This window comes from Pagrus major, chromosome 9 (genome assembly GCF_040436345.1).
Source record: "Pagrus major chromosome 9, Pma_NU_1.0".
In the NCBI taxonomy this organism is placed as follows: Eukaryota; Metazoa; Chordata; class Actinopteri; order Spariformes; family Sparidae; genus Pagrus; species Pagrus major.
Genome location: NC_133223.1, coordinates 15,352,434 through 15,377,825, shown reverse-complemented (window position 1 = coordinate 15,377,825; position 25,392 = coordinate 15,352,434). Strand labels below are relative to the sequence as shown.

General features: G+C 43.0%; 2 protein-coding genes across 3 annotated transcripts in view; one reads left to right on the top strand and one right to left on the bottom strand.

Annotated features, from left to right (window-relative positions):
* The window catches only part of bcl9 (BCL9 transcription coactivator), a 31,295-nt gene extending 14,617 nt beyond the window's left edge, over nt 1-16,678 (top strand). For both annotated transcript variants that reach the window (XM_073473554.1, XM_073473555.1), the window contains exons 3-10: nt 3,909-4,423; nt 9,219-9,532; nt 10,224-10,331; nt 10,478-10,664; nt 11,512-11,608; nt 11,720-13,898; nt 14,391-14,663; nt 14,813-16,678. In XM_073473554.1, coding sequence (XP_073329655.1) covers nt 4,137-4,423; nt 9,219-9,532; nt 10,224-10,331; nt 10,478-10,664; nt 11,512-11,608; nt 11,720-13,898; nt 14,391-14,663; nt 14,813-15,852 — 4,485 coding nt within the window. In that variant the 5' untranslated portion in view covers nt 3,909-4,136 and the 3' untranslated portion in view covers nt 15,853-16,678. The remainder of the gene's footprint in view (nt 1-3,908; nt 4,424-9,218; nt 9,533-10,223; nt 10,332-10,477; nt 10,665-11,511; nt 11,609-11,719; nt 13,899-14,390; nt 14,664-14,812) is intronic.
* A 935-nt stretch (nt 16,679-17,613) lies between these two features.
* acp6 (acid phosphatase 6, lysophosphatidic) lies at nt 17,614-23,898 on the bottom strand. The gene is made up of 11 exons (XM_073473615.1): nt 23,820-23,898; nt 22,235-22,454; nt 22,001-22,129; nt 21,063-21,193; nt 20,844-20,923; nt 20,667-20,754; nt 20,362-20,494; nt 19,535-19,635; nt 19,349-19,441; nt 19,088-19,253; nt 17,614-18,995 (listed from the first exon to the last, which is right to left on the bottom strand). The coding sequence occupies exons 2-11, from the start codon at nt 22,445-22,447 to the stop codon at nt 18,861-18,863; spliced, it is 1,269 nt and encodes a 422-aa protein (XP_073329716.1). The 5' UTR covers nt 22,448-22,454; nt 23,820-23,898; the 3' UTR covers nt 17,614-18,860.
* Nucleotides 23,899-25,392: the final 1,494 nt, after the last annotated feature.

Below are 25,392 nucleotides of genomic sequence, written 5' to 3'. Positions count from 1 at the left end.
TGCATCCACTTCATGCAGCGTTTAGTTAGATGTGTGGAGCTGTGACAGTAAACACGATTTGAATCTATCTCTCAAGCTCTTTTTTCTGTTCTTCACACAACTACTGGCATTTTTCAAGTGTGTGTCCTTATCCCCTCATTTGAATGATGATCGCGCCTTACCTCTTCTTTGACGGCAAGCTTGTTAGCCTGCATTTTATGTGGCCATTCGGAATAAATGAAACACATCAATATTTTTGCCTTTTTAGACTTGATGAATGATGAGCTGGCTTGTTTGAACCTTTCCGTACATTGCTGATGTCTCATAAAAAAAAAACAAGAAAACTCTTGTACTGTAGCACTCAACATGCTCTTTAAAATGTTCTTGCGGAGACTGAAAGCATTTATTGTAAGTCACTTTGGACAAAAGCCTCCGACAAATGAACGTAATGTATGATAATGATTTGTGTGCACCATTAAGCCCTCACTTATCAAATGTGTTTTGTAAGGAGTTATGAGTTTTGTCAATTTTTATTCAAAAGCATAAGATGCTGAATGTTGTTTTCACCTGTGTCCGGTTGTTGGTTGTTTGGTTTGTCAGCAGGATAACACAAAAACTACTGAACGGAATTACAAGAGACTTGGATGTAGGATGGGTCTCGGCCCAGAAAAGACCCCATTAACTTTTGGTAAAAAGTTTTTTTAACATTGTGAGATGGGTATTTTTCAACATTGTCATTAATTTCCTAGGGAATAATATTACATGGATTATGAATATTAATGTGGCTGGAATCTATGAGTGAGTACAGTTTAATGCAAATAAAGGCAGTGTTGGGCCTTAGTAGTTATTTGCAGTATTTTGGTTCGGAGCTGCTGTCCGTCAGGTCTTTTCCACTGTGACTTACAAAAGCCACCGTTTCACTTTGATTAGCGAGTAACAGTCAACAACAAAATCAAACTGCCTCTGTGTTTTTGTCACTTTTTCATCTTGTCTACTCTCGCACATTGTTTCCCTGCCCTTAATCCAAACTCTCTCAGAACCCAGACTAGAAACAACTATTGATCAGAAAATATCATACTTGTTAGACACAGGATTTAGTAAGCCGTCTTACTAGGCCCTTAGTTGGAGCTAAAGCTCTTGTGTTAAATTTCCGGTCCTCGTTTCCAAAGCTCTGTATCAAAGCGTGTTGTGTAGCTAAATAGAAACATGTCATTTCATTCAAAGAGAGATGTCTTTCAAGCTGTTTTGTTGTAAATAAGTAAATTCACTGGTTCAGCAATCAATAATCTGCCCACCACTTCTCTGAAGAGCCCCACTTCTGTGTCACAAAGTGTATTTTTATATTTAAAAGGTTAGTCTAATCAATGTAGTTTGGATACACAGAGCTCCTCCTGCTTCCCCCTCTCTGCCCCCGTGGAGAAGCCGGCCTCTGCTCGTGTGCAGCGGTGATCTGTGGTCCTGATAGTTGTAAATCACTTCTCCTGAAGCCCAGTGAGAGACGAGTGTTGCTGCTGTAGCAGGAGTCGGAGTATTTGTCTGGTTCCCAGTGACACCCCCTTCCCCCTGCCGCCTCCCTCCCTCCCCCAAACCCCCCCTAACACTCCACCTCCTTCTCCCTAGGGGAACTCTGGAGCCAGTTACAATGTTGAGTGTTTTGGAAGAGCTCCTAAATATTTTCAGGATGACAATGTAATCTGACTGACTGGGCCGCTCTCTCTCGAACAGGATTCTCATGCAATTCTCGTGCTAACTCACCAACACACACATACACAGAAACACACAGTGGTTGGTTTGGACCACAATGCTACCTCTCCCACTCCACCACCAAACTTTGCTGTTTGCTGCAGTTGTAGTGCTGGTATTTATTTAGTTGACATGATACTCCACCCAAAATCTCTATAGATTTAAAGACTAGCCTGGCTGATGTTGGAATTTTAGGCAAATACGATTATTTATATTTTTGAGGGTAAAAATGGGAGAATGATATTGACCAATAGTCATCTTTGTCTTTAAAAAATTCCTTAACTTAATGTTAAAAAACTTGACTCTCTTTCTTGTTGAACCCAAACATCTTTGGCATTTCTTTGCTGTAATTTCTTGGTGATGCTGTCGAACTGTCGTAGCAATTTCACAGCAACATATCTATAATGAGGTGTTTTGGCCAATTTATCAGTTCAGCTCCATGGAAGATTTAAGGAAGGGTTGAAAGGTGCCTGTTGTAAATTTGCAGTATGTTACAATCGATTGTATTTTGGTTAAATACCTGGTTTCCATTTGTGCCATGTAGGGTGTGGCTGATTATAAAAACATTTTAAACCTATTTGATATTAAGTCAAACACTGGACCGTTAAAAAATACCAAATTTTACCACTAGGTTTGGCACATTAGTATGCTGTTCCTGAGTGAAACATAATGAGTCGATGAAGGAGTGTAGCAACACCCACAGTCCATCAAGAACTGTGACACATCTTTTTTATATGTATCTCACAGCAAACATTTAACATAACTTTTCATCAAAATATTAAATTGATAAGACTTCTGCTTAGTGTTCCTTGAAAAAAAAGATGGCAGTAGCTACTTTTCAAGTGCGTATGGGAACCTTACAAGTCAGTAATACCCCTTTCACACTAGACAAAAAACCCAATAACAACCGCTTAAATTTGTCTCCAATCGGCTGTGATGGAAACACAACACCTGGGTCAACACGCTAATATTCGCCCCTTTTTAGTTGCGATGCTGTGACATCTGTTGAAGTTATGGCTGCTGGTTTGTAAATACTTTACCATCTGTCTCTGTTCAAGCAACACTTGAACATTGTTGAGTTTGAAAGATGGACTGAAGTAAAAGATATTTAAAAAGTAGCCGTTGTTAGTGGCTTCTGTCAGCCTGTCAGCTGCCTGATCAATACCGTGCATGTGCAACTCTCAAAAGAGATGAGAAAGAAGCAAGATGTCTCACTGGTTTAAGACTTTTCAAATCAGGTTTTAACATCTTCAGGATGTAGTCTGGTGTGGTATATGATCTGCTGCCTCTACTGTTCCCTGTTTTATTCTGACGCATTTGTGATATTGAACGTGGCACAAAAGAAACAAAAAAACAAGGCTATCGCTTCATCTGGCTATGTAAAGAACCAACATAAAGATGTTAATTTTGGGGTACACGTGGTATTAGTTTTACACAATACCTTCCTACAAATGTTTCACAGCAAAAGGCTTGTCAAGAAATGCAGAGATTCTGTACACTGAAACACTAGAGGGCTTTAAATTTGGAATGGATACAGGAAGTGTTGAGTTTGGTAGCATGTAACACGGAGAGCATAACTAGCGCCAACTTGTTACTGATGAGAAATCTCTCGTGTGGACATTGGTCAGATGAGTACAGCGGCACTGTGTGCATAACTAGCAACTCACAACAAAAAACAGCGAGGCAAGCTGTGGCTGAAGTAATTGGCTATCCAGGGGCTCCTGTTAACTAGCCGCATGCTGCTAGCTCTCTCCACCTACACCAGACAAATGTCGTTTCAGTCCGATTGCAAAAAACAAACTGTTTTAAGTCTGTACACCGGACTGGCAGAGCTGGAGACTTACCCAACCCTAGTGCCAGCTGTTGCTGTTGGTCACTAAATCCTATTGCAGGAGACTTTTCAGACATTTTTTTATTAGTAACACCTGTGCCTTCCCTATTGGAATGTGTCAAAATGTCTTCTGTGAAAAAGACCTATTGCAATCGATTCCTGCTGTCACGAATCAAAGCTGGCCAAAGCCACAAAAGAGAAAATTAACAGCTTCAACAGACACCTTTCAAGCCCACACTAGTAGATTGATACTAAAGAGATTTTGGGTGGAGTGTCACTTTAAGTTTGTTCAGACTGTCGCCCTCTTTTCCAGTTTTGTTAACTGTCTTTTCTCCTCTCTCTTCTCTCTCCATAGTGTGCCTAAGGGCCGTTGAAAGCCCCCTTGGGGGAGTTTCATAAATACACACCGAACAAGAAAAGACTCCTGGACTATTGTTATTGTTTTTACACACTTTTCCCCACCCACACACACACACACACACACACACACACACACACACACACACACACACACACACACACATTCATACACACACACAGGCACGCACACACACACACCCACACAGACAAGGACATAGAGAGAATGTTGGAGGTCCAAGAGGAGAGGCCAGCGGCGGCAGGTACAGCAGCGACACATTTCAACAAGAAGGAGCGAGGGAAGAAAGAGCGAGAGGAGGCCAAGGACGGTCGGGGAAACCTCTCCAACATTGGGAATCCTGTTCCTGGCTCCAGGAACGTGCGCGCAAAGGCGCCGCTCTCCCACACAGGCAGTCCTCACCAGCTCATCACTCCACCCTGTTCTGTAGTCCTGGGAGCCCCATCAATGCACTCCAATAGGCTAAAGAACTCCCCGTCCACCAACACACAGAGGTGAGTGGACTCACTGACAGCCTGCTGTGATTCAGTCATGCAGTGCTGTGATGGTAATCAAAAGCAAGCACTGGTTTGTGTCTGTGCATGTAAGATCCTGATGATTGTTTTAACAGCCCAATCAGCCACAACTCTGATCTGAATGTTGATTTAAATTATGCATTTAATCCAGACTTTCTACAACTGCACAGCAAGTAGAAGTAAAATTTCAGCTGCTCCATGTTGAGCAGATTGTTCTTGTGACTGCACAACAGTGACTACATTTACATGCACAAAATGTTATGTATTTTTCTTATTCCAAAACAGACAATATTACTACTTACCTGTTTACATGCACGCATATCACGTCAAAATATGGAAAAGTTGAATGGATGCCATTTTGCTTCTTTGCATCAATAAAGGATTGTTTCTACATTTTCCACTAGTGGCTGACTAGTTCGACGGTGGGAACACAGCCTCCCTTCTTTTCTAACCCTTCAACCACCTTCTTTAATAGCTCAGCTTTGCGAATTCACACTAACCCTAATCCTATCCCATTTACAAAAACCTGTTGATATCCAAGTCTTTCATAATGTTAAAAAGTAGGTTTCTTTCTCCTTCTGACAAGAAATGTCTGGCTTTTCTTTTGAGAATGCATCTCTACACCAGCCTTACAAATGTTTGGCTTGTTGGTTTGTGTGCAACGAATCCATGACAACGCACAGAGCTGAAAGTAAACCGGCAAAAGGCTGTCTGCTGCAAAAAGAGACCGATATCCTGAATACGCTGTATAGATATCCAAAGCATGCTCCTAAAACCTGTCTAAAGAGCCACCCACACCAAGAACTATAACTGCACCCATAACTATAATGGTAAAGATGCAAGCATCCACACTGATAAACAATAACGCTCTGTAAACACAGGCATCAAGAACATGCTGCACGCTCCAGCTGTGTCGGCAGCTTAGGAAAATGGATATTAATGACCTGTTACTGCTGTAATTGCACAAAAACACAAAGAAAACCCCCAGAAGGATATGGTTTTATGAAATTCTTCAAAGATGACAGGAGTTGGGGGAATCCAGCGCTCTGTTAGGAGAGTTGTCGTCTTTTGAAGACAAATTTTATTCATACTTCTGGCTGTGTCAACATCTATTATCCTGGCGATTGTATTAAAGGACATCAAAACAAACTTCAGAGACCCCACCAAGCACCAGCACCAAAGATTTTTGACAGTATGTCTCAGATAAAGTGGCGTTTTTTAAAGTTTAATTTACAGTCTATACATTATATTTAATAAGTTGTATAAATATCCAAGACTGAGTTACTAGAGTAGACCATCTAAAGAGTGTTTCTTAAATGCCATCAGTTTGTTTACATAAAAGAGGTTGGCTACTAATATTATAATCACCCCTGCTACACTATTTTGTAGGAAAATGTCCCCAAATTCAAGCTAAGTGATGGCCATGTAAATTCAGAAGTGATCCTAACGATATCGCTAGCCACCATTGTTGTCATTATAGTTGTGGTGTGATCTCCGCCCTCCAGTTGAGAGAGAACGATATTTAAAACAATATATTTATAGTTATTGTTATAGCTATCAATCTTGGTGTGGATGGCCCTATAATCAGATAATGCTACAATTGGAATAAGGCCTAATTCAGAATATCCAAACGAAATATGCTGTTTACACACGGGATATAGTCTATTCTAAAATTCTAGACTAGAAGTGCAAATACTAGAGTGCATGTAAACATAGTCATTGTTATTGTCAGTAAGAGACAATAAATCAAGTTCTTATCCAAAGCATTCAGTTATGTACTGATGGCTGAATCACTGTCGTGTCTTCCCACATCAATAACATAAACAGGTTTTACAGGAGAAGCACAAGCTTCTGTCCAGCCCATAAACCTGCTTCAAGTATTTAAAAAATCATCACACAATATGAAAAATGAATAAACATTAGCTGTCTGTGTTTATTAACAGTTGGGAAGAGAGAACAAACACAAACAGTCAACCCTCTGTTCAAAGCAGAATGGAAGAAAAACACGTTTCTCAGTAAAAACAAAAACACTGAGGCTACTTGAAGAATGTATGGACCCATTTTCAGTAAAAATGTGCAGTCAGCCAAGTACAGATGCCAATTTAAGCAGTCTTTTGGCCAATATGATTGGTTGCAGAATGATCACTGCATCTATCATCTCAGTGTTTGGTATGAAACTCTCATATCTCAGCAGTTGCAAGGAGCAAATCCACAGCCGTTAACAGCATCTTTTTGTCATACTTTCTTAATCCCAGTGGGGAAATGTGACCTATCCAAACTATTTAAGTACAGTGAGCAACCATTTCTAAGGCCAGTGGTTTAGTCAGTGGCAGATGGCTTTATAAATCAGATAATATTGAGGAAATTAGCTATTAGAATTGAGAATTAGAAGTAGAATTGAGCATTTGGACACAAACCTGAGCGGGCCTTACCCGCTCTGTTTAGAGAGCAAGTTTAGGTCAGGTGTAATGCAGATCTAAGATCAGCTTCCCCGCTCCATTATTCTACCTGAAAGGTCTTGATGTGTGATCCAGAGCTGTTCCAGGGTCAGGGAGTACACTGAGCTTGGAAGTTTTCCCTGCTGACTCATGGTTCTGGAGCCTCTGGAAACGGCTGTCTGGACTGCCAAAATTCTGGCTTTGCCTTCTTTTTCTACTAGCTGCGTGTCTGTGTGTGCGTACATAAAGTGTGCTAGGCTGCGGCTGTGCTTTTTGGACATGTTGGCATTTGTTTCATCCCACTCGTACAAGTGTGTGTGTATGTGTGTATGTGTGTGTGTGTGTGTGTGTGTGTGTGTGTGTGTGTGTGTGTGTGTGTGTGTGTGTGTGTGTGTGTGTGTGTGTGTGTGTGTGTGTGTGTGAGGGAGAGAGAAAGAGATTAGGGTGTGGTAAGGGAATTCTCTGCCAGTTGGATGTGTCCTGCTTGCCTGAACTGAACTGCTCTCATAAGTAGTAAGCAGCAGTCATTTGTAGATGGCCAGTGTCTCTACAGCCTGTTCCTTCAGGTTTAACTGTGTGCAAAGTATTCCCAGTACCAGTAACCTAATCTTGTGTTCATAGACGTCCTTACCAACTGCTGGATGCCACGATGACATCAGGTTTAGCAGTTGCAAAGGAATAGAAGAGGACAAAAAAGAACAATCACATTTTCCTTTTTCTCTCCTGGGTGCCACAGTTAGGAACATCGTTGGGTACAAGTTATACTGGAGAGCTGGGGGATATCTGACCTGATAGATAGCCAGTTGCCATAATATAGGTCTGTTTGTCCAGAGCATGATTACTGGGCAGCCTAACTCTAAGCCCCAGGCTTTTTACTTAATATGCCTCTTTCCCTCCTGTTTTTGTGTGTGTGTGTGTGTGTGTGTGTGTGTGTGTGTGTGTGTGTGTGTGTGTGTGTGTGTGTGTGTGTGTGTGTGTGTGTGTGTGTGTGTGTGTGTGTGTCTCATAAGTGCAAGTAAGGTCACAAATATATGTAAGAAGACAAAACATGACATTGTGGAACTCATGTCTTGTTGCATTTGAGGTCGGCTTGTAACAATAGTTCTATTATTGCCATTGTACATATTATATCATACAGCTTATTTTATCAACTTATGGATATATGGACATGACCCAACAAAATGTAGCATTGTTATAGTTATAGTTGTGTGGTTGTATTTAATTTATGTTTTATTTATTTACATCATTTAAAATTACAAGATTGTTTATCGCCATTATTTCTGGGACTATATATCTTACAACAATGTAGTACAAACAAGAATACATTTTTGGGGGGCTGATGCTGATATAAGGAGGGAAATAAATTCTGATATTGCTATATTGGCCAATATACCCACATTTTTTGCAATGATCCCTCAAATGTGGTTATCAAACAGTTGTGACAAAGATATGTAACGGAGGCAGGATATTTTATAGTTTAACATAGGGCTGGGCAATTGTATACATCAGACGGTATATTGTTATTGCGATGTGAGACTATATACTGTCTGAGATTTTGGATACCAGTTTATCACGATATGTCATAAGTGGTTTAAAAGGCTGCATTACAGTAAAATGATCTAATTTTCTAAACTTACCAGAGAGTTCTACTTGTTCTAATGCTTGTCTTTACCCACTTAGTCATTATCCACATCACTGATGATTATTTATCAAAAACTTGTGTCAAAATTTGGCAAAAGTACCAATTGTCATCCCTACAATATTGTTGCAGTATCAGTATCGAGGTATATGGTCAAAATTATTGTGGTATTTGGTTTCGCTCTGTCCTAGCATTTATGGAATGCTTTTGACGAGATTTCAAATTATGGAGGTATATATCGTATATCATGATATGGCCTAAAAATATTGTGATGTCATTTTAAGGTCATGCCACCCAGCCCTAGTTGAACAATAAACGTTATTGTCTAAAATGACATCAGTGCACTGAAACAAAACAACAAACTCTACTGGGACTTAATCATAGATTACCCCAAGCATTTTTTCTGCATTGTAATCCTTAAACAAAAAACCTTTCATATTCGTGCAAATTGGACATTATACAGGCCGGTACCAATATATGTGTGATAAGCTAATATCGGCCAGTAATATTGGCCAATCATTATATCAGTTGGGCTCTAAAAAGTAGTTATCGTGTGGTGCACTTAAAAAGTTTAATTGTTGTATTAAAATCTGTAATATATCTGTCTTTTTGCACTGTTTTTGACAAAATGGAAAATTATTTTTTTTACTTCTCTTAATGCAAATCTATTAATTATACCTGTGATTTTCTCTGTCAGCCCAAAACCTAAGACGGAGGCCATGGTACGCTCACCTCCTGTCATGTCCCCCTCCACTGCCACCCAGATGGACTCTAAAATGCCCAATCAGGGTAAACCAGGGAGCACCGGCAGTCAATCACAGCCCTCACCGTGCGACCCCAAAACTCTGGGTGCCAAGGGGGCTCAGAATGTGGCAGGGGGCATGGGGCTGAAGAACGGCCAGGGCCTGACCTCTGGCCCAAGCTCCAAGGTTAAAGTCAAAAGGGAGAGAAGCACCTCAGTGGAGTCATTTGAACAACCAGAGAGTGGCACACCCACTAGTGAGGAAAAAGGTAAGAACCACTGTAGCATGTACTCATTATTATCAGAGCATCTGACTTTCAGGAGGTAGTTGGGGTCAAATAGTCCTTGTGAGAAAGTCCTTGAAGTTTGACAGTATGAATTAAAATCTCTGAGGCATTTTAAAATGTTATTCTCACCAGAATGATGAAATAGTTGAACTAATGTAGGTGGGCAAGGTGCATGAGATTCTTGATGTTTTTAGGAGCGTAATTAGCAGCTGTGCTTTCATACATTGTTACCAAAGTTCCCTTCTATGTAATGAAATGCTTTGAACTACTCAGTATACATTGAATACCTACAGTTCTTAAACAATACCATGCGAGTAGTGCTTGTGTTGTGATTGTTCCTATACATCTGGTAGTTTTACACATCATTTCCGGTAGAGGCTTTTTATCAGATTTATTCAGCACTTAATAATGAAGGAAATGGCACACATTCTCCCTAATTACAGCCTGTAGTGGGCTTGATATGTTCCTCTTATCCTGTACCACTGCAAAACTTTATTTACTGAAAGTGCTGTACGTATAGTTCTTTATTCTCTCAGGTATACAACACTATCTGCCGAGAGAAGGCAAAAGTTGGAAATCTTCAAAAAAGTGCTTTGCAGTCCCTCATTGTCCCTCGCACAGATAAACCTAAGCCCACTGATAGTTGTGTGTGTGTGTGTGTGTGTCTGTACAGACAGCAGCAGGGTGAAGAGAATGTGTGTGGCAGAGAGGAGGCAGCCGTACAGTGGAGCCGACTGGTGCTCTGGGGGAGAAAGTGATGAAGATGACAAAGGATTCTTCAGTAAGTGTGTTAACTTGTGCATCCAAGCATACGAGCAATCCTTCCACTGATCAACTTGACTTATGACAGCTACCTTAGTAGAACTGCATTGCCCATAAGCCCACGCTGGTCCTAAAGCCATCGTCTTACCTGTTGTCTCCCTGTAGACTGCAACTCCAGTGACGTGAAGCCCCAGGACACAGTCACACATTCTACCTCCAATGCTGGACTCAGTCGCTCCTCCACACCCTCCCACAATACACTGGGAGGCCAGGGCTCCACAACAGAACCTCCAACTGGCCAGAAACCAGGCTCAAAACTTGTTTATGTCTTCACCACAGAGATGGCCAACAAGTAAGGAAGCTGAGAGTTACTTTTTTTATCTGTTATGACTAGTATCTTTCATAGTTTGTTCTCAAATTTTCCTCCTTAGCCATAATTTAATTCTCAAATCTTGAATTTTTAGTATATATTTGTGTGTATATAAAGTTACTACATTCATTTGGTCTTGATTTTGTTATGATTTACTGATTAATATTTACACTTGAAGCTCATCTCCTACATGTTTTTAATATTTATGTGTTTAGAGAGGTTAATTAAATCATCATCTCAATACTTAGACCTTTTTTTTACATGAGCAAAAACATACACCCACTGTGAAACCCTTTGTGGAGTTGCAGTTCAAAATTAAATGGAATTACTAACAATGTCAATTGCCTGAAGTAAATCTCTGTGCCCTTGTCATCAGTGGTTGTTGTTGTCTTTGATGTTTGTTGCAGCTTTTTGTTTGTATGGCACTAAGATGCTTGCTTCCCACCCCTTCTCTTCCTTCCCCCAACTTTTCCAGTTATAGCCTAAATCCATTGTGTATATCTGCACAAACATGTGTGGGAGCTTGGCTTAGATTAACACTCTGTTGGGAATTAGAGATCAAAGATGTGGATGCTTGGTGGAAGGTGTGTGTGTGTGTGTGTGTGTGTGTGTGTGTGTGTGTCTGTGTGCAATAGTTTACTTACTCTGTTGACCTTGGTTTTACCTTCATGGTCCCATCTAGTACTCATTCATCCGGCTCACCGGCTCTCAAATGCACACACACACACACACACACACACACACACACACACACACACACACACACACACACACATATATTTATTGTGTCTGATGACTGATATCTGACTGTCTGCCTTCTTGTCCTCAGGGCAGCTGATGCAGTTCTAACTGGCCATACAGAAAACATCATTGCCTTCCACATGAAAAACATCTCCAACAGCAAGGACAAAGCTCACCTCCTCTTGGTAAAGACACACAGTCTCTTTTTTTTTAATCACACACATATGCTTTCACACACCAACATGTCGCATGACAGTGTTATGACTTCATCCTATTTCTGTCTCTCTCTGTTCAAGAACAACGCAGCAAACGCTCTCCGAAATGACTCCAAGCCTCCCCAGCAACCCCCTTCCCATGCCCAAGATCAGAGTCACCAGCCTGGATCCAAACCGTCCTTACCTGGCATGGCAGAGCCAGCCCCACCCCAGCCTTCAAACCAAGGGAACCAGTCTGGTGTTCTTCCACAGGAAGGGTCATCCTCTGCAGGCATGGAATCCAAAAATCTTCCTGGCAGTAGCCCCAGTAACACTACCACTCCAGTTGACCAGGCCCCTGTCACCCAACCTGAGGCAGGCCTCAACCCTCCAACAGCAGGGGAAGGAGGGCAGGGTGGAGGCTCTGGTGGAGCGGGTCTGACACCCCAGCAGCAGCAACAACAGCAGCAGCTGGCCCAGGAGCTATTGAACATGGAGGCTAATACAGAGGGTCTGTCCCAAGAACAGTTGGAACATCGCCAGCGCTCTCTGCAGACCTTGCGAGATATTCAGCGCATGCTTTTCCCTGATGACCGTGATGCCCCACCACCTGGGCCCCCACAGTCCCATGGTGGACCCCACGATGGAGGTCCTGATGGTGCACCCCGCAGGTCTGAACAGGGTCCCTTACAGGCTATGATGGCGCAGTCTCAGAGCCTTGGTCCGCCAGGTGGGCCAGGAGGACCACGTCCACAAGGTCCACCCTTTGGCCCACCCCATGGTCCCAGAGAAATGCCCCCATTTCCACAAGATGAAATGGGTGCACACATGGGGGGGCCTGGGGGTTGTGGAGACGGAGATCAGATGACCCCAGAACAGGTGGCTTGGTTGAAGCTACAGCAGGAGTTTTATGAAGAGAAGAGGAAGAAACAAGAAATGCAACACCGGCCACTTCCTCCAGACATGATGATGCATCCCCATGGTCCACGTGGCATGATGCGAGGGCCCCCGCCTCCTTATCAGATGGGCCCAGGAGAGATGTGGGGAGGACCAGGTGGTCCACCAGAGCACTACCAGGAGCGCATGGCCATGGGCCCAGGCCCCAGGGGTATGCCCCCACATATGCAGAGGATGCCTGGCTTCTCTGGGATGATGAATCCGGAAATGGAGGGACCCCCGAGGCCTGGAATGGGCTGGCCTGATGACATGCCTCCCCGTATGGGAGATGCGCGAGGCTTCCCTGGAGGACCTGGAGGAATGTTTGCTGGTCCAGGGGGTCGTGGTGAGCGTTTCCCAAATCCTCAGTCAGTCCAAGAAGCTATGTTCCACCAAGGTATGGGGGGTGAGAAGGGCCTCCCCCCTGGGATGATGATGGACATGCAAAGGATGATGGGGCACCAAAGAGGTGGAATGGAACCTGGTAATGGCATGGGTATATTTCCCAGAATGCCTGGTGATGGTCCTATGAGTCCATCCTCTAGGCTCCAGGGAATGGGGGGCAGGGAAATGGGGCCTGAGTTCGGCATGGGGCCTGGACCTGGGCCAGGACCTCATATGCACCCTTCAAAACTACGAGACCCCGGCATGACCATGAGTCCTGATGAGATGATGAGAATGAGAGGAGGTGGGGGACCTCCGATGGAGAGCATGGGTCCTCAAGGCAGGCCCATGCAGGGGCCGCCCTTCCCCGAGCAGACACAGCCAGGAGACTTTCCCATGGGGCCTGGGCGGCCCTTCCCAGGGGGCCCTGGAGGAATGAGGGGTCCACATGGAGACCAAGCCTTTGGTCCAGAGCACAGATCTACACCAACAGGAGGTAATGGTCGTATTAACCACCTCCCCACTTCTGGTGGCCCCTCACAAGGTCAGAGGAGCCGCAAGCCAGCAGATCTGAATGTCCAGGCAGGAGGAGGGAACTCTCCCAGTGTCAACCCACTTAAGTCCCCTCCTTTAAGGCAAGTGCAGTCCCCCATGATGGGCTCTCCCTCTGGAAACCTTAAATCCCCTCAGACACCGTCCCAGCTGGCTGGCATGCTCACTGGTCCCACAGGCCCCAGTGCTCCCCCAGCTCCTCCAGCTTCAGCACCAATGAAGTCCCCCCACTCCATGATGGGATCAGCTGGTGCCTCTCCTGTTCATATGAGGTCTCCTTCTCTTCCTAACCCCTCCCCAGGATGGGCTTCCTCACCAAAACCACCCATGCAGAGTCCTGGAGTACCACCTCAGGGTGGCAAGCCTCCCCTCAGTATCACCTCACCAAACATGATGGGCATGGAGCCAGGTACAACAATCTCTTTCGTCCTTTGTATTCATGCATGTGTCTCTACTCCTTCTTAAAATCATCAGTGCATTTTCATTAAATACCATCCAGTTAATGTGATTTATTTTGTAAATGGTTTAGTGTTGAATGTTTTTTTTTTTTAATTATATAGTGATTTTTAATATCAAATTTAAAGTATCTGACTGAGACACTGACTTTGGCCCTTTTTAGTCCTTTGAAATCAGAATTAGTATTAAAAACTAAAGACTAAAATAAATAGATGTGCAGGCTATGAAGTGCATCACTCATTCAAGTTAACACATCTGTATGAGGGGTGGGGTTTGGTGGGTAATGGTCCAGTGGCTCCCTCTTGTGGCCACATTATTTGAATCCTACTGCACACCTTATTGCTAGTATCATCACAGATAAGAACAATCTGCCAAAGAATGAAAAACTGCTAAGTTAAATCATGTCTTTGTCATGTCTTCTCCTCCTCATCATGTCATCCTTTAGGTGGTAACGGGCCTCCCTCAGCCCCTCCTTCATCAGGGGCTCCATCTGGCTCCATGTCCCTCCCAGGCAACGTCCCGTCTGGCAGTCCGTACACCATACCCCCAGAGCCAACTCTATCCCAGAACCCTCTCTCCATCATGATGTCACGCATGTCCAAGTTTGCAATGCCCAGCTCCACCCCACTCTACCATGATGCCATAAAGACTGTTGCCAGCTCTGATGACGACTCGCCCCCGGCTCGCTCCCCGAACCTGCCATCAGTGAACAATAATGGTAACTCACATGAATCTTTTTTTTGCTGTTTAATTTGTCATTTCAATTATTTCCACCGTGGTCCATATTTATACTAGTTGTCCTTTGATCTGCCTCACAAGAGCTTGTACTGAATATGTAATCACTTCTTTATGTCTTGCACATTACAGGTATGGCAATGAATCATCAAGGCAATCCACGTATGATGGGACCTGGAAACTCTGGACCCATGTCTGCCCTCAGCCCGCTGGGTATGAATCCAATGGGATCCCAGCCCCTCTCCCATGGCATGCCCCCACAGATGCCCTCTCCAAATGCTCCTAACATGGGCCCAGGCATGATGCCTCATGGCATGATGATACCACCAAATCCCCAAGATCCTGGTATGGGAAACCCTCAAATGATGCCCCAGGGACGCATGGGTTACCCTCACCGGGGCCAGGCATACCCCCTCACCCAGTCCCCTTCCCAGCAAGGCCCTTTCTCCCCGCACAATGGTCCTGGTCCCCAAGGTTTCCCTGGCCATCCCATGGGCTTCCAGGGAGAGGGAGGGCCAATGGGAGGGCGGATGGGAAACATGCCTCATGGGGGAGGGGGTGATGGGGGTATGTGCAAGCCCAATACCCCTGGAGGGCCAGAGTTCAACAACATGCAAGGTGGATTCAGTGATGCAGACCTTCATGAGGTGATGAGGCCAGGAGCTTCTGGCATTCCTGAGTTTGACCTGTCCAGGATAATCCCTTCAGAGAAGCCTAGCCAGACTCTGTCTTACTTTCCCCGAGGTGGGGGAGACAACCCTGGGGTAAAACCACCACACCCCTCTGGCTTCCCCATGCAGGGCATGATGGGCGATGGTCCACCACGGATGGGGATGTCCATGCAGGGGATGGGGGGGATGCCAGGGGGCCCTGGTGGGGGAATGGGCCCCCAAGACATGCCAATGGGCAACCCTGGCCACAACTCGATGCGGCCACCGGGATTCATGGGCCAAGGCATGATGGGACCCCAGCACCGGATGATGTCCCCTGGGGGTCCGGGAGGGATGATGCAGGCGAGACAAATGGCCCACCCAGGCCCTGGCGGCTCACCTAACATGATGATGTCACTGCAGGGCATGGGTGGCCCCCCACAGCAGACAATGATGATGGGGGGTCAGATGAGGCCACGTGACATGGACATGGGGTTCAGTCCGGGCCCTGGAATGTTCTAATCCAACAGAAACCTTGTATCTAGAATGTTCTTGGACAGTACGCAAGGATAGAGTTAAGGTCATGGTGTGTGGAGTGTTCAGAAAACTCTGATGGACTCTAAGTAAAGGAAGTATAATACATGAGAAAGGATGTACTCAGAAATGAACAGAATGGAGCTAACCAGTCACACCTGGTAATGTCCTGTGGGAACTAATCCAATGGAGACTCGGACAGGCCCAGATTGGAGTACTTTTGCCACAAGAACATTTAATTTTGACTCATGAACTTCAGAATGTATGGGATTGTTGTGCATCAATTTCGCAAAAACTGTTCTTGTGTTTTTTGATTATCTGACTATAAAGATGACTTCAACATCAAAGAGGAATCAACTTAACAAGTCAGCGTGGAGATGCTACAGTATATGTCTACTTTTTTCAAATTTAAAAAAACAAATTTGTCATGAAAGTGGTATGGAACAAGAGAAAGGAATGAGAAGAATTTGTGCTTTGTGAAGACTTTAGTGGAACTCCATCTTGTCTCTCGCTCCATTGTTTTGACTGTTTCTGTACAGTATATACGTGTGAGAGTGCGTGTGCGTGACAGACTGTATGTTTGTGTGGTATGTATGTATGTGTCTGTATGTATAGGCATTCTATCAGTGACCTCTCAACTCCTCTTACCCAACTTTCATTGGGGGAGGAATGCCCCCTAAAAATACTGTACTGTTTACCATTGGTGGGCTATTCGAATTTTAGTCTATTTTAATTTCCTTTGTAACTCCAGTGTATAACAAACCAAACTATGACCTCATTAAGATAATAGTATTATTAAAAAAGCACAAACATGGACCGTCTGCAGAAAGCGTCTTCTTTCTCTATTTTTACCATTGAGAGCAACACATTAAGTGTGAGGATCCTGGCAGCTTTGCAGCACAATGACAAGCCCCGGTCCATTTCAAGTTGTGGATGACATTTGACTTGGTGCTCCAAATCTTTCAGGACTCAACTTTTCGCCAGCGTGAATAATACTGCTAATACCCAGATGTGCTATGTGTGTTCTTCTTGTTCCTGTTGTGTTCCTGTTTTGTTTTGACTCTCTTGTTGACTCTGGGTAATAATCATTCCCACAGCAATAATCCCCAAACGGTCAGCAGAATGGGACAGGCATGGCTGAATGCCACAGCAGGTATGCCAGGTGTTATAGAACTAGAGCTAGGTAGATCTGGTAAAAAGAAATTAGTAAGGCAGGTGTGGTGTCCAGAGTGAGACACACAGAAATGTAAACACATACTGCTTACCATCCAGTTGACTTCCTCTCTTTTCTCTATTGTATAAGCTTGTCATGTGTTTCTCCATTGGCTTTGGTGCAGAATAGCCTACCAGGGCTGTGGTGATGGACTACAAATAAAAGATATTGTTTTGGTATATACATGTTGTCTATGGAGTGTGTGTGCGTGTATGTGTCCACGTGGCTCTCGACTATTCACATGTAGTCAGTTATGTGGACCAGGTGGTGTCTTTGTCATTCTACACGTCAAACCAGCTCACCAACATTTAGCTGGAACAAAGAGAGCAAGTCATACCAAGAAGCAGCATTGCCAAGTTTTATCAGGAGGTACTTACTGAGAGCTATTTTCAGAGGACATCACACTTCTAAAATAGATGCAACCAAGTTGTTGCATTTGAACTCAACTAAACTAGTCCTGCTTGTCTAACCAAAGTTTTAAATCTTCACTCGCTGGTAGGAAAGGTACAGAACCCCTTAAAGAAAGAGTCTTAACATTGATTGAAATCTTTATTTATGTCTCATCAATCCAAACCAAACTTTCACATTTTAAGCAGCAGATCATGGGAAATTGCCCCTTATGAGGTACAATGCGTGTTATTGTAACACATGTGCGTATAGGTAACTCAGGTGTGTATAATGGACATGTATTCATGCCTACATTATACTGTGGTCTGATACTCCCAATAAGAAGGCAACCTAATGTTTCACTCTTAAAACACTTCCCTTTCTACAGGCTCTATATGATTATGAAGGCATTCAGCTACACACTAATGTACAATCCACTCTCTGCACCCATTTGTTAATAAACATTAGATACAGTACATGAAATACTCAGTATTCCCCTGAGGAATGATGTGATTATGAAAGATTTGATTGTGAACACAACCAAATTGGCTGAGTTGTGTCAGTGATCAAATACAGGCATTGATGATGCCACATTGGTCAACCTATTAGATATTTTAAGGAAAAGGCTGATAATACTCTATTGTTCTTTTCAATACCCCCCCAAAAGAGCAAAACCAACTTAGTTTTTAACCTACTAACATGTATTGCCTGGTATAGTTATTGCTCTATGCCATATTGCTCCAGTTTTGTCTAAAACTAAACAAAACACATTTAAGTGCCACACACCACTTCATTGGGTGACATGAACCTTCATTGCAAAGAACATGGGCACTGTAGTCACTGTCCTAGTTGTAAATACTCACTAGAATACCAAATTTGCCACAACATTTGTGAAAACTAGTGTCCGGCTGTCTTAAGGAATTATTAATTATATGAAACTATGTATTTGTCATCTGAGGGATGGAAAGACTTTTTGTTTTAATTGTTCACAATGAGAAAAAACATGGAATAATGCCAGCCTTCATCATTAAAGCCAAACGGACTAAGTGCATGCAAACAGACATTTGATATCAGGCATACACTGTATAGCAAAATCTTCAACACATACTCTTGTCAATATGCAATAATCCTTAAATTAATTTACCTCTATAGAAAAAAATGCTGCCATGGTTACATGAAAGTTGTGAAATAAAAATTCTAAACTAAAAGAGGCTTTAATCCAGGACTTGTGCGCTCACCAAAGTTACCCCTGGTGTAGTTCAACAAGTGAGGTATAATGACAGAGTGGCTGGATGGATTGAGAAGTGAGGACGTTTTAAAAAAAAAAGAAAAAAAAAAGCATGATGTGTGGCAACTGTCAGAGTGTAATGTCATGTAGCACTGTGTTGAGACATGTTCAGGGCTTGGTCAAGCCCTCAGTGTTGTTACAAAGTGAGTGGTAGAGTTCAGAGCTCAACGAGTACGCTGAGAGGGCCTGTTTGAACTCCTCCAGGGGGCAGTAGACTCCACTACAACCTTGTATAAGTTGATCCTGCAGAAAAGACAAGTAACTTGGAGTGAAACACAAGGAAACAAACAGCAGTTTGTCAGATAAAGACACGCAGACACATTCTCACCCCCTACCTGGCCTATGTATGACACCTTCACAAAGGCCTCTTTGGTCTGCCGGTGTTGGTGCAGCTCCAGAGTGATATCGGCAGCGTATGGTGGCCATCTCATGTCAAAAACCCCAAAAGCCATCAGACAGGGAATCAACGTGGTGTCGTGTGCAGAGTACAAAAACAACTTCCTGTTTGAGAGAGGATTTTAACAGTGGATCGTTCAAAGACCAAACACAATCAAGCTTGTGCAAGAAAAGGGTGCGTCCATCCCGATGTGTCCAACCTGTTTGGCTCCGATGAGGTATCATTTAGTTTCTCGTCAATGTTGGATAACAATGTGTGCAGGAGGGGTCCCACACACAGCTGCAGGTTCTCTCTGCCAAAAACACAGCAAGAGAATTACAGGTGGTTTGTTGAAAACAAAAGGGTCAGGTGAAGTGTCTCCTGTGCCGACTTTGTTTAGTCTTACCTCTTGCTGGGTTCGTACACGTGGCAGATCATGTCCACAGCTCTCTGCTCCACTGTATTCCTCCAAGTGTCCAGCACCGCTGGGCAGGGAAGGCCGTGTGTCTGAGTGTACAGCAACAAAAAACGTTAAAAGGAAACTTCTACCATGGCTGCAGGTTAATGACTGACAATGACTGAATTTTCATTTGTGGGTGAACCTATCCTCTAAGTGCATTATAGCTGTAGTGACTCAAAAATGTGTCTGTAATTTGTTTCAATGAGTTGTAGCTGATAACAGGTGGATCCAAACATTAGCGAGTATGTAAGTTAGAGCTTCAGTATTTGGCTTTGGCTTGTGAGGGAAAAAGAAAACTCATCAAATCCCAATGAAGACGCCCCTTCGGCCCTGTTTCAGATCCTTTAGTGGCCCCAGTGTGCACATTTAAAAGATGGTTATTTGAACATCTACGAAAAATATGCCCCTTTAAACTCTGATATTACCCTATTCATTCAACTACAGAAAAGATGATTTTCAGTCTCTCGTTCAGTAATGAATTTCTTTTACCGACTGAATTAGAAGTCTTTAGATTTGCCATGTATGCAATTATGAAGTCAATAGGAACTTATTCTAAAATATCGCTCTCAGTGTTTAAACTCAAATATGCTGAATCTGTTATTAATCTCTTTAAACTTGATGACCTCTCTTACAGAGTTTCATCTTGCATAACTTAACAGCTCGCTAGGTTTCCACCTCCAGCCAGGCTTACTCTTCATAATAATGGTATGTATTCTGATAGCTTGTGGTGAGACCTAATAAAAGTCATATGAATCATGGCGTGGCAGCGTCACCTCTCTGGCAACCATGTCGTCCCTAATGAGGATGAAGTCGACGTGCTGGTGAGCAGCGATGCCCAACGCGCTCTGGATGCTCTGCAGGTCTGCTGCAATGTCTGGCAGAGTGGACGACTCTGCCCAGCGGTGGCTGCACAGAACACACACAGTGTCAGCCGCAAAACACAGACGCCCTATGACAACCTGTCAGAGGCATCTCAACTCGGCTTATAATTTTGCACAACACATTATTCAAGATTCCAGGTTTGGGTGGCTAGTGCATGGGATGTCTGAGGCTTGGTATGAAAATAAACTCCACATACCTGCCAAGGATTTTGAGCACCTTGCATCCGTGGTAGTTAGGATACAGGATTTCAGATTCTGCCTCCGTTGTCAAGATGGACACAATTTCTTCAGGTAGAACAGAAAATTACACAAACAGATTAGATGAATCCAGAACAGAATAAATAACATCATGCACATGTGGCTTCCTAGCCTACCTTTTTGTTTCTGCTGGAAGAGCCCAGCTACTAGGCACTTGGCAGATTCAATGGTCCTCACAATGTTAGTGGAGCGTATGCTAAAAATGGAAAAAATAGGTCATGGAAGGCAGCCAACTTGAAACATTTAGGCTGATATCTTTTATACTGCACTCATTAAGCCAATGTATTAACACTGTAAAGTACAAAAAAAGGTGTTTGTGCTCTTGCAACACTTACTAGACCTCAGCTGGGCTGAAGGCGGAGTTGAGGAAATGACTCTCCTCGATATATTTCCCCCTCAGCCTCTTGCCCAGCTCATATAGCTGCTGCATGCCCACCGTGGTCAGCTGACCGGGGAAGGTGCCACCCTGCGACAAACAGGACCGAGTTTTACTCCCAGATGTGGCCTAACAGACGCACATCTGCGATGGCATGCAGGAATCCAGAGCGGTTCAAGCATGGCGGGAGTCCATATTGTGGGATTTAGATTTCTGAGCTAAATCCAGTGCAGTAAACCTCTTTAGCAAAGCAGCTAACTCAGCACAGGAAACTATCATTTCCATGGATGCCATGGCTGGCAAACAGGACACAATATCTCACCGGGGAGCTCTACACACAGTTCAGCAGCATTACAGAGAGGAGGTGAATGAATGAACCCACTTTAATGTCATCCAAATGGCTTTGTAATGAATCCTAGTGGCCACTAGAGGGAGGGAGGCTAACAGGATGAATAAGAGTGCACATCCTGAATCCACACGGTGTTTCACATCTATAAAAGAAACGATCTATAAAAAGTGTTTAATCCAAAGTCTCAACTTGATTACACACAAGTTATTGTAAAACATATGAAACAAAGGGCCTTTACCACTTATCATAGCAGAAAAAAGATGGAGTTAACAACACGACTGGTGACTCTTGTCCTGGTAAACTGTGCCAGATTGCACAATGTCACAGCCTGGCTGAGACACTCCTCCATGAAACTATGTTATGTTACTAATTACAGCTATGCTTTTCCAGTTAGCACATGTCCAAATGTCTGCAGTAAAAATCATTTAACCATTAACCTCCTACAATGCGTCTTACCAGGAACCAACTACACAAGTTGGGCCTGATTCTGATTGTTGAGCTCTTATCTTGCCCGACTGCATTCAGCACCACAAAACACACCTACTCACGGTCAGTACGTTCTTCCGGTAGCTGTCTTCTACAGGAGCCGGGGGCTTGGGGCCGCCTTCAAGATCTGTCACAACATAGTCGATGTGGGTGTGTGGTGGAGGGTCCAAGAGCGTTGGCACCCACTGGACCTTTGACGAGACAAATGTGCCCAAAGAACTTTGTTCTTAATACATGGAGATATCAGAGACACAAGTAATAAATGAGTTGATGAAAAGCGGGAATATAAGTTTTACCTCCATCACATCAGGTATTGACTTTAGCGGCGTTCGAGCACCATGTCGGAACAGGACTTGCACCAGTTTGAGTTCGTAGGGAGAACTGGGGTTTTTGTCAGCTGAGGTCGAAGAAACCTGGTCTGGTTCAGTCTTCTTCTGTGACCACCACATTGAACCAAAAGCCATCGACACTGAACCTACGACACCTGCTTTGGTCCAAAGACTCCTCATGGCTGGGCTGTGAACAAAATAAACCTATTTTTTAGGTGTCTGAATTAACTACACACTTAGGGTTAATATCATTAACAACGTTAGACACAGCAGTCTCACAACACATCAGTTCAAGCTTCAAGCCTGAATTATTTGATTATTCGCTGGTCTATGAAATGTTGAAAAGTATCAGTATCGAAGAAATGCCACCAATACTACCTTAAAGTAACACTATGTAACTTTTTTTTACCCTCAAATAACAGCTTCAAAATCATGTTGATAGTACAGTCTCTTGTAAAAGGGTGAATGGTGTCTGGACCCAAACGCCAAAATCCCACATAATGTTGCTTTAAATGCTGGAATCCTTATCAGGGGGTACACGAATCTATGCACTGATCTGATCCCACATAATTTATTTGTAAGTGCTGCAGTGCTTTATTATTTACTGCTCATGTAGCCAATATCCAGAAATGGCAAGCAAATTGTGTAACTTCAAGCACATCCATAACATAACAGCTGTATACAGTGTGACATCTAGAAAAATCGTGACAAAATGCTCATCGCAATTTCTCTCAGCCCAAAATGACGTCTTAAAATGTCTTGTTCTCTCCAAACTGTCCAAAACCTAAAGAAATTCAATTTGACGCGCCGAATCGGAGAAGCTGAAACGAGATCATCTTTTGGCATTTTCACTGAAATGATTCAACAGCTGTTTAATAGGCTCATTTTTCTGGGTGATCGACTACACTTGACTTTCAGCCGACTAATCATCTTCGATCTACTTTCAGCTACAGGTTTTTTTTTAATATCAAGTACAAACCTGCGTCAAAGGACCAAATCAAATTTCCTGGTAAGTCCAATGATGTCGAGGATGATGATGATGATGATGCAGTAGCAGTAATCTAAACTAAGTCTAGCTGATGTAAAGCAGAGGTAGCAATCTACACAAGGTAAAACAACAACAAGGTTCTTGATCTTATGTGACGTTACGTGAAGTTATTTAAAGGCTGACAAGCGAGGAGCCAAGCTGGAGCACTAGCTGGTCTAACGGGCTCTTCAGGGGGCGTAACAGCGTTTCTTCTCAAACCTTTCCTCTCTTGTGAAATATATTTATTTTAACTAGCCTAGTTAGGCAATAAAGCTCCTTCATCCTCGAACTATTCACACCACAGATAAGCTGAATTAGCCAACTCGTTTCAACACAACCTCGTTGGTCCCTGCAGCACGTTATGAAAACATCAGTGGGCACAATGCTAACGTTAACTCTTACAAAACTAGCTAGTTGCGACACAACGTGATAAAACGAAGTTCAGCCTTCGTCTCTACAGTCAGCCGAGCTAACTGTAGCATCACAGCGACGCTCTCCTATCGCAGGTATAATACAACTACTTACTTTTAAAACGTAGTTCTTCCACTTCTCTCTATAGCAAACACAGTGTTCAGTGGATGTAAACGATAAATTCACTTGTCATTCGGCCGCTGTAGCCACCGGTTCAAACCAGAGGAGGTGTCGGGAAGTGTAGGGCAGCTGATGCCACTCTGCCATAGAGGTAAAGGTGGTAGCAACCAGGATAGAACTACATTTCCCGACGGCTATATTACACGCTCACCTTTCTTCTTCTGCTTCTTCTTCTTCTTCTTTTTACAGATTTGCGATGGAAAGTGTGCTGCTGCCCTCTACAGGGCCTAAGTGTATCTGCACGTCACCAGGCTTCAGTGTTAAAGTTTGTTAGAGCAATCAACAACAAATGTAGTCTTTATAGTGATACAGAAGGCACAATAAAATATCTACTCCACGACTCCTCCATTATGAAAAGAACGAACCAGAAAATAACTGTGAATTTATTAATGTAATTTGGTACATGTAATCATTTTCTAATGGCTGTTTTCTAAATATTGTGAATTGTTAATCTAGCAATTGAGAAATAGCATTGACTCTGTTGAGTTTATTACAGTAACTTTAAGAAAAGGGTGGGCCTACATGTGAATGTGTCATTTTGAGTTTTTGTCCTACATTTGTTTTTTATTTATACTAATTTCACTCTGCTACATTGCAGAGGGAAATTTCTAAAACGCATAATATAAGAGATTATAAAATGATATAATATGATGCATTGTTGTGCCCACAAGTGTATGAAGTAAGAAGTAGCTGCTTGAATGTTAATCCATCAGGAGCGATATTTTAGCCCATACAAAGCTCTGAAAACATCCATTCAGCAATGACTAGTAGATTTTGCTAAGGTTAAAATGTTGATTCACATTTGATTAAGTAAATTATCTGAATACTTTTTCCACCACTGAATGATACACTGCAAAAAGTTCTGTGCTGGCAAAAATGTAATATAATAGATTTGGGAATATGAAATTATCTTCTTAAACTGACCCCTGTGGTGTCTTATATGCCTCAATTAATCAGGAACTCTAAAAATTGAATAATGTACTGGTAAAACAAGCTAAAATAAATAGATTGAGGTCACGTACCATTTTCTTTAATTTAATAAACAATTACAGCAGCTTTATACTCCACTTGTATTAAGTATTTCTCTACTTAAATTGGTGATTTGATGAAGATTGATGAAAATTAGCATTTTCCACTAATTCCAAACCTTTGAACAGCTAATTTCATAAAGTCATTTTCTCCTCAAATTCAGTGTTTATTTCTTGTATGTGAACTTTCCTTTTTAGCAGTGTAGTCCTCACCTTCCATCCTTAATGCAGATTTATTTCGTTTCCAAACCCTGTGGTGGTGTCAATCATTTAAATAAACCTCATACAGGTTTATGCAGTATTGTTCAAAATAACAAGAGGTTTAGAGACTGAAATTAGAAAAGCATATTCCACCTTATATGCTCATCTTGGTTACATTTTTTTGAATAAATAAGAAAAGCAGACAACAAATACCCTTACAAGTGCATAAAAACATCGCCTCAGCCCTACTCATGGGTGATTTTCAGAGAAAGGACTTC